The sequence below is a fragment of the Acomys russatus genome, chromosome 12 (genome assembly GCF_903995435.1).
Source record: "Acomys russatus chromosome 12, mAcoRus1.1, whole genome shotgun sequence".
Taxonomy (NCBI): Eukaryota; Metazoa; Chordata; class Mammalia; order Rodentia; family Muridae; genus Acomys; species Acomys russatus.
In genome coordinates this window covers 52,456,702-52,476,311 of record NC_067148.1, presented here as the reverse complement: position 1 = coordinate 52,476,311, position 19,610 = coordinate 52,456,702, and the positions used below count along the sequence as shown (strand labels likewise).

At 38.8% G+C, this 19,610-nt stretch overlaps 1 protein-coding gene across 11 annotated transcripts in view; it reads right to left on the bottom strand.

The window, feature by feature from the left end:
• Fer (FER tyrosine kinase) overlaps positions 1-19,610 on the bottom strand; it is a 302,445-nt gene that overhangs the window by 202,070 nt on the left and 80,765 nt on the right. For all 11 annotated transcript variants that reach the window (XR_007831493.1, XR_007831492.1, XR_007831494.1 and 8 more), the window contains 4 exons: positions 17,664-17,763; positions 10,609-10,792; positions 8,442-8,579; positions 7,764-7,883 (listed from right to left, as the gene is read on the bottom strand). Coding sequence is in view for 7 of the 11 variants with exons in the window: in XM_051154426.1 (XP_051010383.1) it covers positions 7,764-7,883; positions 8,442-8,579; positions 10,609-10,792; positions 17,664-17,763 (542 nt within the window). In the remaining 4 variants the exon portion in view is untranslated. The remainder of the gene's footprint in view (positions 1-7,763; positions 7,884-8,441; positions 8,580-10,608; positions 10,793-17,663; positions 17,764-19,610) is intronic.

Sequence of the window (19,610 nt, the reverse complement as noted above, 5' to 3'; positions counted from 1 at the left end):
TTCCTTTTCAATGCAGCACTTGAAGCACTTGGTGAAGAGAAGGAGATTAAAGGGAGACAAAAATAAAAAAGAACAGGTCAGTTAGGCATGGTGGTGTACACCTGTAATCCCAGCACTCAGGAGGCAGAGGCAGGTGGATCTCTGTGAGTTCGAGGACAACCTGGTCTACAAAGTGAGTCCAGGACAGCCAAGGCTACACAGAGAAACCCTGCCTCAAAAAAACAAAAAAAAAAAAAAAAAAAAGAGTAAAATTATCCCTATTTGCAGATGATATGATACTATATTTAAGAGATTTTTTTAATGCACCACAAGAAAATCTAGAAATAATTAATAATTTCAGCAAAGTGGCAGGGCAGAAAATAAAATCTTAAAAAATTAGTAGCTTTTCTATATACCAACAACAAACTCACTAAGAGATCATAGGAACAATCCCACTTACAGTAGCATCAACAACCAAAATATCTTAGAACAATGAGATAAAATGCCTCCATGATAAAAAAAAATTCAAACCTTTGACATAAGATATTGAAAAAAGCACTATAAAATGGAAGTGCATATGGTTATAGATCACTATAATTAATTTTATGAAAATGACTACTCCACCAAAAGCAATTTACAGATCAAATGCAGTCCCATCAAAATACCCACATGATTCCTCACAGATATAGAAAAAAGAAATGCTAAAATTCACATGGAAACAGAAAAGATCTAGGATACCAAAGCAATCTTGAGCAAAAAGGAAAATGGTATATTATAGAGCTACAGTAATAAAAATAACATGGTACTGACATAAAAATAGGCATGTAGACCAATGGAATAAAACAGAAAAGGCAAACATGAATACTTGTAACTACTGTCGTCTGATAATTGAAAAAAATGCAATACATACACACACACACACACACACACACCAGCATCTTCAACAAAAGGTCCTGGGGAAACTGGATGTCCAGGATAAAATTAGACCTGTACAAAAATTAGGTTCACGTGCATCAAAGTTCTCAACTTGCAACCTGAAATACTAAAGTTGCTAGAAGAAGATACAGGCAGTATTCCACACGCTACAGGCATAGGATAGAACTTTCAGAACAAGACTACATTAACCTACAACTGACCAGTGGGACCTCCTGAAACTGAAAAATTCTGTACAACCAAGGGAGAGAATCTTTGCCAGCTACACATCTGACAGAGGATTAATATCCAGAATACACAAAGAACCTAAAGTTAAGAAAATAAATAACCCAATTTAAAAAACAGGTTAGGGTTCTAAACAGAGAGTTATCAATAAAAGAAATAAAAGTGGGGCTGGAGAGATGGCTCAGAGGTTAAGGGCACTGACTTCCCTTTCAGAAGTACTGAGTTCAATTCCCAGCAACCACACAGTGGCTCACAACCATCTATAATGTGATCTGATGCCCTTTTCTGGCCTGCAGGTGTGCATGCAGACAGAGCACTGTATACATAATAATAAATAAATCAAAAGAAAGAAAGAGGCCAAGAAATGTCTAAAAAGTATTTATCACCCACAGCAATTAGGGAAATGTGAATTAAAACAACTTGAGACTTCATCTGACCCAAACCAGAACAGCTAAGAACCACAAAACAACAGACAACAAATGCTGATAGGACTGTGGAGAAAAAGGAAGCTCATTCACTTCTGGTGGGATGCAAATTGGCACTGCCACTATGCCAATCCCAGGGAAGAGCCTCAATAGCTAAGAATGAAGCTACTGCATGACCTAGCTACAGCACTCCTTGGCACATGCCCAAAGGACTCAACACCATACTCCACAGACACCTGCTCAGCCATGTTCACTGCTAAACTACATAAAAGCCAGGAAATGAAATACTATTAATTTGTAAAGAAAAATGAAATTTGCAAGTAAGCAGGTGGGTTTAGGAAAGGTCATATTGAGTGACATAACCCAGAAAGACAAACAGCACATGTCTTTTGCATCTGCAGTTCCTAGCTCCAAATCCTCAGATGTGAGTATATAACATGAAATAATCATAAAAACCAATAAATTTTAAAGGGACCACAGGTGGGAAGAAGGGAGGGGACTAGCAAGACATAAGTGAAAAACTGAATAGAAAGGAGGGGACTCAAACTGTGAAGAAGTGAAGGAAATCAATGTAGACAGAGAAAACGGGATGATGGACAAACAACACCAAGGCTGTTTGATAAAAGTCTCAAAGAATTGTATTAGTTTATATTTTCCTAACATTATACACAATACATATAAGTGCATGTACACACACACTTTAATATTAAACGTAGTTAAGTCACTAGGGTTGACAGTGAACTGAACAAGAGCCACAGCCCCTCTACCTGGCAGAAAAAACCCTCCTTTCTCATGGTTGGCCAGTACAGTTCAGATGACTCCTCAAACAACACAGTTAGCAATGCAGTCGTTTCACGGCTTAAGAGTGGGCCGCTACTGCCAAACACACCACATCAAGAACACAGGCCTCAGGTCATGAGAGCTGGATCTGACCTGAAAGCCTTTTCCTGCAGTCTAGCCTCCAGGCCCTAGTGGTTCCAGGACACAGTATGGGGGAAGCAATTAACAGTCCTACCCAGACACAACACATCTATGCTCTAGGACAATGACCTGCATAGCAAGAAATGCATAAAGATGCAAAAGGTGTCATCATATGGGGGTGGCAACTAAAGCTGTCCAAGTGGGCTTAAGTCCTGCTCAATAATAACGCCTGGTACTAGAAACCTAGCCAACACCCGGGAGTTGGTGAGGTAATGGATGTTAGAAAACAATCTCCTATCAGCACTTTGCCAGACCAGCATAATTCCTTACTATGTCCTAAATTCTATCCTTGTAACCACAGATAAGAGTAGCTACTACTTTTCATCAAAGAAGCCTCTCTCCACAGCACATGGACTGTCACAGCAAACCACAACTCGATGCAACAATGAGAGCGCTTTGTTATGGTGAGCCCAGCCCCAACAGGTAGATATCTGCCATAGCTACTGCATCCGTGGCCCAAGAAACACTGAGAAGGAAAGATTGGAAAGATTCTAAGAGGCAGAACACCAGAAGTTCTGTGGTGAAACAGTCTCTCCTAGAAATGGCTGCATAAGCAACTGCAGTATCAGTGGACCTGGTAACGTCATCTCATGGGGTCTCATTCACAGATAAAGAATGAAAATCAACTAATGATCACTGGGGGACTGAGAATTAACCTCCCCTAGAAATGAGCCCTCTTACTGTCTGTAACCTAAGGGATCCAACACCCTCCTCCTGACGTGTGTGCAGACAAATCATCAACACACATGAAAAATAAATTTAAAAATTTTAAAGATTATCTAAAGAATATCTTCATTTATACAAAAATAATTTATATATGCTTTCTTATATTCTGGAAAGATAAATAAAACTTTTTGTGAATTATTCCTGGAAGGTAGTAATAGGGATGTTCATAAAAAGAAGGGGAAAAAAAATCTGATTTCCATGTACAGCCTCTTGTAAGATCACATAAATTAAAAAAAAAAAAAAAAAGATCACATAAATTTTATCATCTGCATAGATTAATTGGATTTTTTTCTAGTTATGCAGGGGTTTGAGCCCAGGGCCTTGCTCATGAAGGAGAAGGAGAATGTAATGATATTATAATCTCAAAAAATATATATAAAAGATTTGTGCCATGTTATCAAAAGTCCTGTGACGCTGCAATTATATTTAAAGAGATATCAGAAAATGTTATTTAAGCCAATTCAACCCCTTTTCCTTTTTGGAAAAAAAAAGTCATAGTTAAAATAATAGTATTGGAAATTTAATGTAAGAAACAAAAAATAAAAATAATTTGATTGGTCATTTGATTGTGTCCAAGAGTGCTCATAAAATTAAAATGGTGCGAGCTCATGGTAAAAAGGATATTGTTATGTAAGTGCTAACAACTTCTTGTCCACAAGAGGAGTTTAGAAACTCTGCATCTTTTCACACAAGTAAATATTTAAACATTGTTCAGTTGGACTAAGTTACTAGCTTGGTGGTAGAGTGGCTGCTTAACATGTATATGTACTTACATATATTCTGAATTAAAGCTGCTCAGACTATAGGATGTTACTTGCATGTGTATTTCCCAGGGCGCCCACTTCGCACTGGACAAACGATTGGCATACTGTTCCCTGGGAAGGCTGCCCCTTCCGTTGCCAGCTTCCCTCCATTGCCTGCAGTTCTTTGGTAGGGTTGAGGCCTGGAGGACTTTTCTCTGTCTGCTTTGTTATGTGTACTGGTGTCACAAGATGACTCTAATTAGCCAAGCAGTTACACGTTTCTGTTGAATATGTTCAAATCAAACTCACCCTAACCTACTTCCACCCCAACAAATCCACATAGTTATTTTAAACAGTTTTCTTTAACCTGCACTCCTAACATCTCTCTTCTAATTCTTTTACATTTCCCCCAAAGCTCTCAAGTCACTAATTCCCAAAGCAATCCTTGAATACAGCCTGACAAAATTTTAGTTGTGTCCAACTAGAGACCTAACTTAATATTCTGCCATATAAGTCATAAAAAAAAAAAAATAATCCACAGTACCTGAAAGTTGGTCATTTGAAATCCTTTTTCTCTTATTTTGACAAAAGAGGTATGAACTGATAACAAAAATAAATGAAATGCTGTAGCACAGCAACGTGTTGTGGCACCTAAATGGAGCTGTCATGTACAGTGCCAAGTGCAGAAGGTGACATGTTCTTGCTGTCACAACATAAGTACCTGACTCTACTGCTGAGAAACATGGTTGCACAGCAATACAACTTTATTTGTGTAGCTTTTGATATTTTCAACATTTTAAAATGTTAATGTCATTCTTAGCGCATGGGCTGTACAAAAACAAGGAGCAAAATAGATTTGATTCTCAAGTTTTATCAACTCACTGCTAACTTGGATTCTACAAGATCCAAAAGAATTACTTTTCTACATAATGAATTACTATTATTCAGTGAAGGCAATATACTTACATTCCATCATAAAAGATAAACATGTTCTAGCTCTAATTTCTCTTTTAAAATCACTGGAAAGCACAAAGCTTTGGGTTTAGGTCTTACTTTAGATCACAAGATTCAGTATTTTACACAGTTTTGTAGAACTAGTATGTAATATTGATAAATGTTAGTATCCTAAGGAGACGTCACTAAAGATCAGGAAATACCACCAAAAGAAATAAATGTGTTAACTATACTGCTGACATTAACCAGAATTGCTTCTGATTTTAATTTGCCACAAACAACTGGTTGGAGGTAAGGCTATATGGAACAGCAAGCAGCACTGCCTTCATGCTCCTGCCTTGACTTCCCTCAGGGTGGATTATAACCTGGACTTGTGATCGAAGCAAGCCCTCCCTCCTCAGAGTTGCTTTCAGGCAGCTCATCTGTCACAGCTACAGAAAGTAAACTGGAACAGTGGTAGAATGAAGCCTGGATTTGACCCTTAGCATTGAAAATACACACACATATATACACAAAACACATATACATGCGTGTCTATCTTTAACTCATATCCTAAATAAGATACTGTTCAATTAAATGTAGATAAAGTTTTGCCTAATAAAGATATAAGTAATTAAATCTGGTACATTATCGCAGACTTATTATCCTTAAGTTATTGGGTATGGGGAGAGTCATTGCTTCATCACCAAATTTACAAATGGTGATGTGTTGAGATAACTGATTCTATTCTCATTACACTCTGAAAAGCAATAAAACAAATTAGTTGGCCACAAAACCTCTGCTCACAAACTCTTAGCAGGTAGTTATTTTTAGTATTACCACATTAGATTTCAGTAGCTATATTTTCATTCTATTTGCTATTCATTAAAATAAATGATCAATTTTAGTTTTGACTCCTTGAGAATATTAATCATGCAACTTTAAATATCCCATAAGAGACTCTGATGAGTAAATAAGTTACCCGGGAGACAGTAGTGATAACCAAACATCAGCAGTGATAGATGTGTGGTAAGGAGTCTCCAGCACTTACAGCAGTGTTCTCAAGTCAGCACTACTGAGATTGTTGCCAGAAATTCTTTTTTCTAAGAGTCTGTCCTTCACATGACAGAATGCTTAGCTGTATGCCTGCCCAACACTCCTACCTGTCAAATGTCCCTCAACTCCCCATCACTCTGATGTATGGGACACCCATCTACTCAACTCCCTCAACAGTAATCAGGCCTCTATGATTCATGAGGCTTCATCATGAACAGGCATCTGGAAGAGCGTGTGTTAGCTCCTTCAAGTCTACATGCCCCCTTTATATTTCCATCTGCTTTCTAAGAACTAATCCTCCTCTGCACCACTGTAGTACTCTAAATAATAGATTAATTCTATTGTATTGAGGACTTTTGTCTGAGCCATTAGAGGGAAAATATTAACAAGTAAAATAATATATCATGCTCTATACTGACAAGAAATTAATATATACTTTCTACCTTTAAGTCTAACACAAGGATAAACAGATATAAAGCTTATCAATAAATATTTGTTTCTAAGCCCTAAACAGTACCCTGAGATAACTTAAATATTTAACAATATAGGCCCTTCACAATTCACAGGGTAATTTGAATTGCCTTTAATGTGTGAAGAGTACTTTAAAAAGCCAGCTGTGGTGGTGCATATCTTTAATCCCAGCACTCTGGAAGCAGAGGCAGGCGGATCTCTGTGAGTTCGAAGCCAGCCTGATCTACATAGTGACTACAGGACACCCAGGGGTCCACAGAGAAAGATTTTGTCTCAAAAAGAAGAAGAAGAAGAAGAAAGAAGAAGGAAGAAGAAGGAGGAGGAGGAGAAAGAGGAGGAGGAGAAGGAGGAGGAGGAGAAGAAAGAAGAGGAGGAGAAGGAGGAGGAGGAGGAGGAGAAAGAAGAAGTTTATAAACAAAAACAGCAAGGCAAAGAAGCTGATTTAATCATTTATAGTAGAATACATCTTTGTTTCGATAGAAAAATGCAATCAAGGGTAAACTTTTACACTACATGCTGTGATATCAATGACTCTTACCTCTCAAATTCAGTGTCTACATTTCCAAAATGAATCTGCCACTAAGTATTGAGAATAAAATAAAATAAAAAGAGTAAAAGGATAAAAATATTGTTCTAGTATGCTGGCAACTAGTGGAAAATTTAATCCAACATCTCACAAATTTCATATTTTTTAAATTAGTGATAACAATGACGAAATATAATATATTTCTCAAGATCTATCATCTGGGGGCTGACCTGGCTCAGTAGTACACCTGCTGTGTGGTGTATATTAAGAGAGAACACATGCTGTGTGGTGTACACTAAGGCCTGAGCTCCATCCCAATCATCCACATGGAAAGCCCTGGTTTTATACTCAGCACATTTCTATATTCCCAGCACTGAGAGGCAGACAGAGGCAAATTCCACAGGCTTCCCCCCAGCAAGCCTGGCCTCATCAGCAATCAGCAATCATTCCCCTTCAGTGAGTGCGAGGCTCCCCCTCAAGGCAGTAAGAAGAACATAAAATAGCACACTCAATGTCCTGCTCAGACCTCTAAATATGAATACACCTCCACACAGCACACATACACAACATATACAGCATTCAGCACATATAAACATACACAACCATACATACAACACACACACACACAAGAATCACACCAATCTGACCAAATTTACTTTTTATTGCTTGCACGAAAACCTAGGAATTTAAGGCTGATGAAATACAATAATTCCAAGGCAATGATAATACTCATTTTACACTCTTATGATTTTGCTAAGTACTCACATTGCTTGCAAACTGTCTGCTGTTAAATTATTCCACATGATCTCATTAGCCTGAAGATTTTCATTTTCTTCTAATAGGGAAGTATCAAATTCGATTTCTTGTTCTTTAGCAGCTGTTGTTCTAGTAAAGTATGCCAAATAATTCTAATCAATATTAGTATACTATTATAATCTATCTCAGCAGGTATCAAAAGCAAAATATTTACTATTATTCAAAAATACGATAACAAAGTAAACACAACAATGTAACTTAGAGAAAACCACAGGCCTTAAAGATCTCATCAAGTAGTCTGCACCTGGGTTTCTCCTTTGTAGACTACACATACACACTAGCCATGGCATCCTCATCATAACTTTAAAAGTATAAAATAAGAAGCACGCAAGAGTGCCTCAGAAAAATCCACACACACCCATCACCTCATCATGTATTATGCAAATGTTTAAAAATGCAACTCATCCATTAAATATGGATTTAAATAGCGACATATCAACTGAAAAAGTCTTAAGTATAATTTTAAAAGTTAACTATCAAGTTTAAGACAGTCTTTTAAAAATAAAAGAAAATATATTTATATAAAATAAACTCTGCTCTGATACAACTATTTTGTAAGTTTTTAGATACTCTACTATGAAAAACTATATATTCATAAATAGTTTAAAAGGAATGAAAATTCCTTACCTGTGAACATCTATGAAATTATTATACTCTGTGCTAGGATCTATCTGTTCGACGGACATTTGAATCTCTTTATGGACATTCACTATTTCCTCTGTAACAAGGCTGGTTATCTGGCTATATTCATCAAATATACCTTTTCTGAAAAGTAAAAATAAAATTTTACATTTTAGTGTTCTATTAAGAGAAACACAGACCCAGAAAGGATGTAGAACAATAAACACAGGAAATGCAGTATCAGAATTTTAAGAGTAAGGTTTCACACACCACCATATTTCATATACATGGAGCAAGAAGAGGTTATGTAAATGTGCAGTAATTTAAACACACTATTGCCAATTCAAATATGTATCTGGTATGCCCAAAACGGAGGGCCAGCCAGCGTTAATAACTTTCTACTCTTCAATATTCTTATGGAAACACTGCATTCTGTGGTGTGAAGCTCTGACTAACCCCTATTCATTGTTTCTTTATGTTTTATATTTGTTTTTTTGTTTTGTTTTGTATTGTTTTTCAAGACAGGATTTCTCTGCATCACCATTTCTTTTCTAGTATATGACACTCTTCAATTGTCCCTTCCTCTTTTATTCCTGGGATATGTATGTACGTACGTATGTATGTATGTATGTATGTATGTGTGTATGTATGTATGTGTGTATGTATGTATGTATGTATGTATGTATGTATGTATGTATGTATGTTCAACTTCAGTTTTAGAGGCATCTGCTTCTTCTGATCCTGATCTCCAGTTTGTAGCAAAAATTTCATCAAGGTTATTAAGTTGGTCTAATTAATAAAAAAGGAAAAGAATCCTGTCACACAGAGCAGATCCCCTACTTTTAAGGTGTGCTTGATAAATACTGGTTATTACTGGCTTCAAAGCAAGTACAGGCAAATGAGCCTATTCTGCATGTGCCTATATAAATACAAATCAGGGCTTGTTTGTTTTCTAAAAGAACTACTTATCAATCAAAATCATTATCTAAAATTCCCCTTGTAGGTTACTCCAATTACTCTAAGTTTTGCTTGTTTGTTTGTTTGTTTCCTCATTTGGTTGGTTGGTTTTTGAGATAGGGTCTTACTCTGTAGACCTGGGTGCCATGGAACTTGCTACGTAGACTAGGCTTGCTCCAAACTCACAAAAGATCTGTGCCTGCAAATATTTCTGAGTGCTAGGATTAAAGGCATGCATGACCACATGCACTCTGTTTTAATAGAAAAATAGTGTTAAGCACAAAACCATTTAAATTGAATCAAGAAAAAAATCACCCACCCCCCCCCATTTTCAGTGAAAGAAAACTGAATCTAAAGATTTACCAAATGCTTAACAGACTAAAGGAAGTGTGTCTGTCAAATGTGGCTATCCTACATATAGGGCAGTTAAGTCAGCATGCAGCTTACTAGCTGGAGCGTTCTGTGGACTCCTGACAACGTAGGAAGCGCTGCCTGCACATACGCAAGCACCACGCAGTGTGTGTGGAAACAGCAGAACTGCAATGAACATGAGTGGATTCTAATCTCATAGAAGAAAAGAACAAGAAGCTAGAAATTAACTTTCAAAAAGTGCTCCCCTTGAGGGCTGGAGAGATGGCCCAGGGGTTAAAAGCACTGTCTGTTCTTCCAAAGGTGCTGAGTTCAATTCCTAGCAAGCAGATGGTGGCTCACAACCATCTATAATGTAATCTGTTGCCCCCTTCTGGGGCACACAAGCAGGCAGAGCGCTGTATAAATAATAGATGGATAGATGGATAGATAAGATAGATGGATAGATAGATAGATGGATGGATAGATAGATAGATAGATAGATAGATAGATAGATAGATAGATAGATCGTTTTTTAAAGTTCTCTTGATGCTTCTTAAGTCAAGGTTTGAGTGCCGGGCCCTCGGGAGGCAGGTATTCGCTGTACACATTCTTTTCATTTAAAAGCATCGCTGACTGGGACAGCAGAGTAAATAACAAATACAGCATGTAGAGCTCTAACCCTCGGGCGTGCTAGGTGATGAGCACGACAGAAGGCCCACCACAAATAAGAGTCAAGAAAAAGAAAACAGTCTGAGATGCCCAGTGGTCTGGGTAATAATGCGGCATCTAAAGCAAACATTTATGTGGGAGAAACGCTGAATCACACTTGGAAGGGATTTGATGATAAACAGGAAATGTATCTTACAGTGCTTTTATCATTTCTTCTTGCATCTTTTGCACAGAGTCCAGCAGCAGAGGAAGTGTGGTGTCATAATACTGACTCTGATGGAGCTGCGCCCCCTTCAGTGCCAATACATACTGATTATGCAGCACATGCAGCTTCATTGTGGCTTTGTCATAGCGCTCCTTGGCCTTTTCTGTTTCCTTCCCTGAAGAAAACATTGAAGACAGCAAAGAGATAAGTTGTGTCACCACCACATGCAATCCAGACTGCTGTTACTTTGTTATTTCCCACATTTAATGAGGGATCCAGTCTGATGAGTGTGCACTATGAGCCGTGTGCAATGTCACGCCCTAATGGTCATGCTCAGCACAGAAGTTCCTGTGCAGCAATGCGTGGTAAATCACACTCAGAACACGTAAGCACAGAGGTACGCTCCTGCTCCCCATCAAAGGAGCTCACAGCAAATCAGAACAACTGCTCGCATGAGACTATGGAAGCAGGAGAGCACACAAACGTTAAAGTGTAAGCTTGCATCTACAGTATCAATAAAGGTAAGAGTAATTGGAGGAGGCTTTGAGGAGAAAACAAACATAAAAAGTGCACATGTATGGAAAAGAGTAACAAAGATGAGGAGACAACACAGCGCCCGTCACGATGAGTATTACCAACTGGACACTTCTGTGCGAGGTGACAGGAGTGCAGCGTTTGGAAGAGCCCTTGATTTAGAGCATGGTGGACCGGGATACTGAAGAGTCCTTGGGAAGAATTGGCAATGTGCAGAGGCAGGCAAAGAGAGAAAGGAAACTTCGGGGAAATGAAGACCGGCGGTGTCCTCACAAGTAGGCCAACCAAGCACAGACAGATAATGAGAAAGACATCTGGGAGATACTGCTAATGCATGAATTAAAAACTTTCTGTGGCCGGGCAGTGGTGTCGCACACCTTTAATCCCAGCACTTGGGAGGCAGAAGCAGGCCAACTTCTGAGTCTGAGGCCAGCCTGGTCTATAGAGCTAGTTCTAGGACAGCCAGGCCGAGACAAAGAAACCTGGTCTCAACAAAACAAAACAAAACAAAACAGCTTGTGGTTCTTTTTTATCAAAATTAGTTGACAATATTTATATATTGGCAACATATGGAAACTCCTCAATTAATACAATTTTAAGCATATCATAGATTTTTATGCAAATTGAATGTCTTATCAATTTGGATTAAAAAGTACTTTTAGATATTTATTAATTCCTTCCCTCTTCCAAGGAAGTTCTGCGAGTGAATCCTATGCCTAGGAAGAGACCTTATATTATTTGGATGCGTGTGTGTACGCCACATGTGGGAGGTGCCTGTAGAGATGAGAAAGGGGCGTCAGGTCCGCTAAAGCAGGTTGTGAGCCACTGCTATGGGTGCTGAGAACTGATATCTGGTCCTCTTAGCCACTGAGCCATAGCTGTAGCCCCATATGAAGAATTTTTGGTGAAAAGCTTTCCTTTGCTGCAATCTATTCTGGCTCAGCAATCACCTGTTATTATCATCCATTTAAGAATCTCTCTAGTCCAAGTGGGAAAAAAAAAGCAAGATAAGGTAAAGATTTTTGCAAAGAGACTTAGACATCCCCCAACTATTCCCAGGAAAAGCAGAAACAAAATGGCAAATGCAATTCCCTTGGATTCTCATATCTCCCTCCAATTATGAGGCGCATGAAGTCAGCCCAGAAACGGAAAGAATGTAAAGGGCAGAAGGTGGTGGAAGCTCTGTGAAATGCTGCCTTCGTGACACGACACTGACATGGCTGTTCCACACAAGAATGGACAGCAGTTGCAGTGCCCTGCATTCGAGAGCAAGACAAGTTAAACTTCTAGCCTGGGTGGGAGGAGCCGCTTGAGACCCCGCCCACAGCTGGAGAGCTTTGTGCTCAGGGATAGGTGGGAGGCCGGCTTGAGGGCCCTGCTAGGGCTGAAGAGCTTTCCTGTCAGGGCTAGGTGGGAAAACCGCTTTTTCTTGGGGGTGTGAGCGCTAACCCCTTGCTCAAGCCCCAGTGGTTTAGTACCATGCTTATATGTATATAGGCATCACTGGTCGAACTCGGTTGTGTTCGCAAACAAAGAGGAAAGCAGGAAGACAAGACGTGAGGATGGGATGGAGATGCTGGGAGATCTAGGGAGAATTGGGGGTGGATGTGATTCAAGATACATCACATACATGTGTGAATTGTTCAAATATTACACATCTAAGTATCTACTAAAAATATGAAATTAAAAGAAGTCACCCTTCCTATAGACTAGGATGTCTCTGTGACCCACAAATCTGGGATTGCCCAAGTACCAGAACTACCACTGACTTCTAAGATGAACAAGAATTTTACAAAAGATAAGCCCAGCCTTACTAATAGCTAGTTCTGACACACAAGAATTTTAGTAACTATATAAATTACTTTGCAAAACATTAGCCTAGTACTGTAGTTCTCGGGTGGGGAGTGGGGGTGCGGGAGGGGGCCCAAGAAAAGAACAATTCAATTCTGACAAAAAAATAATGGAATGTGTCTATTATTTGACTAAATCAGCACAATCCACACACAGGTTAGTTAGTAGTGGTATAACAATATGAAAGAAGGCTTCTCACTACCAGGTATACTTTGATTTCTTTTGTAATTCCTTCAAATGTAGATTTGAAGAATGTTTATCAAAAGTCCAGTGAACATTTTACCTCAGGTATACAGAATCCTTAAGGAAGCTTTAACTCAATAAAATGTTCTTGGGATATTTTTATTACTTAGCAATTACATCACCTTAATTGTAAATAGTTTTTAACAACCCAATAAATATTCTTCCACAGAATAACACATAATTTTTCTCAGAATAACATATATACAGCTTCTATCCTTGAAAAGTAGTATCAGCATCCTTCTTGCAGAAATACAGATTGTTGAAGGTCCTAAGGTCAGTCAACTGACACACGTACATCTTCAGACAGCCCTGAAACCTCCTCTAAAAGTGAGCACTTGCTTCTCACACACAACAGCAGTAACTCCTGTAGAGAGCTGGCATCCAAAACTCAAGACTGCACCTGCCCAATCTTGTGCCTAGCAAACAAGGGGCACTGCCACCTGAGTGAGAGGCAGGGTATGAACTCCTGCTGCGCAGGCTGCCACAACAGCACCGTTACCACTCTTCCTGTGACCCACTTTAGGACTTAAGTTGCCCTGTCTCTTCTTTCCATTCATTTTCTTAAAAGCTAGTTTGTTACTTGACATTAAACAAGTTAACTACGACAACACAATCCACAAGATCATGTACAATTCTCTAGAAAAAGTTCAAGTAAAAAAGGTCCCTTCCACAGCCCACACGCTCATAAGGAAACAAGTTACAGAGAGTGTCTGCGCACTGTGGTCTCACCTACTACCTTGTATTTGTACCTTCCAGGTCCTAGGAGTGAACTGACTCCACACTTGATGTCCCTTTAAACTACTGTGCTGTGTTTTGTTGTTGTTGTTGTTGTCGTTGTTATTGTTGTTGTTGTTACTTTAACTTTAGGACGCCTAACTCACTCATGATGTTTTCTAACCTCAGGCGTCATCTCTCCACACGTTTTCATGGGAGACTGAAAGCACCCATGTCCTTCCCTCGCGCAGACTTTGCACTGCACACTCCCCACCGGCCTTGCTGTGTGGTGTAGTGTGACTCGCTCAGCTCACTGAGGTGTTAGGAATACAAAATAACAGCAACTTCATTTCCCAGCTGCTTCTTTTCTCTGAATTAGGTGTATTATATGATCAGCAAACTACATAGGAATATTGAAGCCAAAATCTAATTACCAACTGCTTAGTGACGGTCATTAATAAAATTTAAAAAGTAAGCTGCCTTAGAAAACATCTAGTAAGTAATCCATTACATTAACCTAAGAGTGGAGTTTAAAATTAGATCCGAAGTTATAGTTCAGAAGGGTTTGGGGACAAAATGTGCCCCTCCGCTCCCCTCAGACCTACCTAGTTGGGAAGCATGCTTGTGGCAAACAGACTTCTACCAAGCTATCTACTGTCCCCTCCCCTAGCAGTACAGAGCTCTGAAGACCTGTTCAACTGTCATAATTTGAAAAAGAACCCTATTGCACTTCTTATAGATATTTTACAAATACCTGCAGCCACACAGAGACTGCATAAGTAAACCCCAAAATATCAATAATATCAAAAACAAAAGAAGGGCCTAAGATAGAATAATAAAGCTGGGCATGGTGGCACACACCTTTAATCCAAGCACCAAGGAAGGCAGAGCAGGCAGATCTCTGTGAGTTCGAGGCCAGCCTGATCTACAAAGCAAGTCCAGGACAGCCAAGGCTACACAGAGAAACCCTGTCTCAAAACAACAACAAGGAAATATATGTGACATGAAAGCAGAAGGTGGATGATTCAGGGAGATGAAGGAGAACAGTAAGTGTGAGACAGAGGAGATGAGACAGGGGTGGGCAAGAGAAAGAAAGAACAAAGTATAATGATATTATACATACACACACACACACACATATACACACATACACACATATGCACACATACATACACACACATATATACACATACACACACATATACACATACACATACACACATATACATATATATGAAAATATCACAACGAAGTCATTATTTTGAATGCTAAGTAAAAATAAATGAAATAAAGACAAATTTGAAAACTGCTAATTCTTTCACTTAACAAAATTATTTGCTTAAAAAGAAAACCTAGCTAATACAATTCTAGCTATACACTTTTCTGGTTCAGAATAACTCAGATCACTAGCATACTTTCTAATATACTTCAAAAATAATTACAAGTTAAGGGTAATGCAAAGGGTAGGTGAACAAATTGCTATTCACAGGCCTCTACTGCTGTAAGACTTTTCTTAGCTGATGAGGAGCACTGCAGCAATGTGTGGAGCTATTCTGCGTGCCAATTAACAGGGAGGAAAAGATCCAATTTTCCTCCTTCATATAATGAAATTCACAGAGATTAAATTACAATTTTTTCACCACAACTTGTTGACAAATCTGTTTAATGATGTGTAATAAGAGAATGTGTATACAACATGTCATGCCATAAACAGTATTATGAAGTTAGAAAAATGCAATTATGTAAGGCTGACATTTACAAGAGACCAGCTAGACTATTCATTAAGCTCATCTAGAAAGTCGAGCATTGGTACATAAACTTCTGAAGTGATTAGCATTTCTTAAATATCATGATACAAAGTCCCCTGGTAATAGTAAGAAGTGATTACTTTCCAAAAACAACACGCCTATTCTCTGCTTTAGCTTGAATGCTTATAAGCATGTCCCCATCTTATTTTGAAAATGGCTGTGCTGTCATCCAACCCCAGATGGGCATGCTCAGCGTTTGAGTTAACAGAAATGTGTTACTCTCCCTTAACTAAATACGAACGTGGATCTTGAGTGTGCTAAAGCCTTACTCCTCAGTGTGTCCTTGCTGAGACAGTGGTACCCACCCTTGTAGCATACAGTCTTAGTCCTTCTCTCTTCACAAAGAATCACCTATGATTATATTTCTGTAAGTACAAAGACTATTTAAAACATCACAACACAGATTTTGTGTTTACATAAAAATAATCTTCATCATTAAAAACATGTATTGAAGACTGGTCAGTGATGAACTGCCTTTCCTTAGTAATCATTCCCCAATGGATTTGAAAGTCATGTGAAAAATAAAATATAGCTGAATTAGCGTACAGTCAGTGAAGTTGTCACTGATGCCAGTGGACACTCAAATGGACTTATAAGGTAATTAACTAACTGCAGAGGCCTGACTAAGGATGAAGCAGTCAACTTTACAATGTTAACTATGTTGACAGATTAAAAAACAAAAGTAATGCTGGGGCTGGAGGCATGACACAGTGTTCAAAAGAACGCTTTCTGAGTACCTAAAGTATTCTTTAAAATTAAAAGAGAATGATAATGTATGTGAAACTTTAAAAAAAAAAAAAAAAAAAAAAGACCTCTAAATTACTAAGGACATGCCAATCTCAAATAGCTAAGGTGTGTGGAAATATATAAAGAAAAAAACAAAGCCAGGAATATGGATTAATTTTCTCTGTAAAGAGCTACTAAAATTGAGTAAGAAACAGAGTAAGAAGTGGCAGGGATGGGTGGGATGAGGAGGAGAGTGAAGAGGAGACTTGAAAGGGATTCAAGGCAAGACGGGAGCAGGAGAAGGAGAGGTGGATGGCAACCCTTGGCCAGCATCTAGCGAGAAGAGCAACAGCAGCTTCATTGTTCAAAATACAGCCAAGAAGGGAAAAGTGTTGACTTCATTTTTCCCACAGAATAACAACAGTAAGATATACACAGTGTATTAGTGAAAGAGAAAGGTAAATTAAGAATAAGGAAAATCGTTTCTAGTGAAATTTTATTAGTAAGAAAAAAATTTTAATAAAAGAACAAAAATATAAATCTAAAAGTTGAAGCCACACTAAGCCAGATAGAAACAGTGATCCATCGCACAGACACAAAAGCTTCCATTCCTGATCCAGGATGACTCGCTACTAAAACCAACGCTCACAGGATTCTAGGTTAAATCATAAGGATGTACAGCAATGACCAGAATCAGGACTGGCTACAGGAATGGGAAGAGCGTGCTCCTCTTTCCCACCTGAGCCTTTAGGAAAGCCTTAGGACAGCACAAACATGAAAATTAATCTACAGTAACAGTGTTACACCATAAAATGATCTTTTTGTTTAATAGGCAAACAGGTTTGAAAAGACTTGTAAACACACAGAACACTATTTTTCTCATTTAATACTCTCAAACTGAGTAAAGCGAAAGCAAGAAAGACGTATGCATCCCCTGCATCCTTTCAAGAACACTGTCTAACTCCACTACTGTGAACTTCTCAGAATTCCTCAGACTCTCTTAAAGCACACAGAATTTGCAGCAGTTCAACAACGGGCCTATTTTGATATATTCTGAGATTTTAGAATGTAAACTGCTCTAGATTGACTAATTCTACAGCTAACAAAGACATCCATCAGATGACTAGACTAGAAACCATAACAGGAACACTTTTCCTAATGCGGCCATACCTTTGGCTAAGGCTTCTTTATATTTCTCTTTGGCAGAATTCATTTCTTTTATTAATTGTCGATAGCTGGATTTTAATTTCTCCAGTTCTGTCTTTGTGACCTGTCAAAGAGACAATATGCAGAATTTTAATAGGTCAACATTTGACATTCTGAAGCGTTAGTTTATGTGCATTTTATGACCTGTAAGTGACAACTACTCTTTACCAAAAAGTTAGACAATAAACTAAAAATCAGCTTTAAATATGATATAAAAACACATGAACTTCCTTTAAAATACAAATCAAGAACAACACAACACAGGAGACACAATCTCAGAGCACACCCCCTGATCCTGGGGCCCGTGCAGTCTTTACTCCCCATTTTCCTCAATGAACCTTGAGCCTTAAGTTCAGGAGTGGTTTGCAGTCTGTAAGGACATAAGCCGTGCATAGGGGCCCCTGGGGCCCACACCCTCAGTGTCTGATTGTTCTCTTCATGACTGCCCCTGTGACTGGCTAAGGTAGAAGTTCAGCGTGATTCTTTAACAGAGGAAGTGTAGATGTACTGAGAAGCAAAGAGCACTGCCCGGAGTGGGCGGTCCATTCGGTCAGCCCTAGAACTACACAGTCCACTGATATTCTGTGGACTGCACAGGTTATATTTTGGGAGAGGTATGTATATACATATGTGCATGCAATAACAACTAATGAATGTAGAGAACATACATTTGAAATAGAGATGGGAGGAGTATTTGGGAGAGTTTGGAGAAAGGCAAGGGAAGGGAGAAATGTGTTTTAAAACAAATTAATTTGATGTGTCCACACGTATTTTCTATAAGTAGAAAACAGAATAAATAATGGAAAGAAACTTTAAATTATGTCAGTAGTTCTAATATACTTGTTGATATTTGTCGTTGCTGCTGTTACGTTCCTTATATTTTAGCATCTCTAGATGGAAAAGCATTCCACCTGCAGAAACAGTCACCATTTGCCAGGCAGCAGTCATCAAGCTTACAAGAACCAAGTTACTAATCATAAGCAAGCATCTTGCCCCTGTAATCAAAATGCTATTCTAGTAACAAGATAAAGAAGAGCGTGACTCCTAGTCATCTGAAAAATCTTCTAATACACCCTCTAAAATGACTAAGAAAGGGACAGCATCAAAAACTTGTAAAAGACTGTATGATTCTATGTATGAGAGACTTCGGAGACTCCACCAGAAAACTCCCAGAGCTGGTAAATATGTTCAGCAAAGAGGAAGCATGAAAAAGAACACACAAATATAAGCAAACTTCCTATATACAAACAACAAACATGCTGAGAAAGAAATTAGGGGGAAGTCCCAGCATGCACTGCAGCAGTGTAAATGGGGCCAAGGACAGTGGAAGCCAGTCTGGAGGTTCCCAGCATACACTGCAGGAGTGTGAATGGGGCCGGCCACAATGGAAGCCAGTCTGGAGGTTCCTCAAACAACTAAAAACGTAACTCCTTTTTGATCTAGGTATACGACTCCTCGGCATATCCTGTAGGACTCGATATCCCACTACACAGCTGCACAGCTACTTGTACACCCATGCTCACTGCTACTCTATTCCAAACAGTTAGGAAATGAAATCAGCATAGGTGTCCAACAACTGGGAAATGGGTTGAGGAAAATGTGATAGATGTACACAATGGAATCTTACTGGGCTATAAATAAATCTGTAATTATGAAACTTTCAGGAAAATACTATAGTAAGATAACCCAGGCCCGGGACATCATATGTTGCATGTTATTCCTCAAACAGATCACAGTATCAGTGTTTTAGATTTGTTTCTTTCAATATCTGAAGAGATCAGGAAGTGCCACATGGACCATGTAGAGGGATTTAGGGTGCGGATAGCAGAATACATGACATAGGCTTATAGACAGGATGGGTGGAAGGACGGGACAAGAGCAGGGTAAAGAGAGGGCTAACCAAAGCTAAGG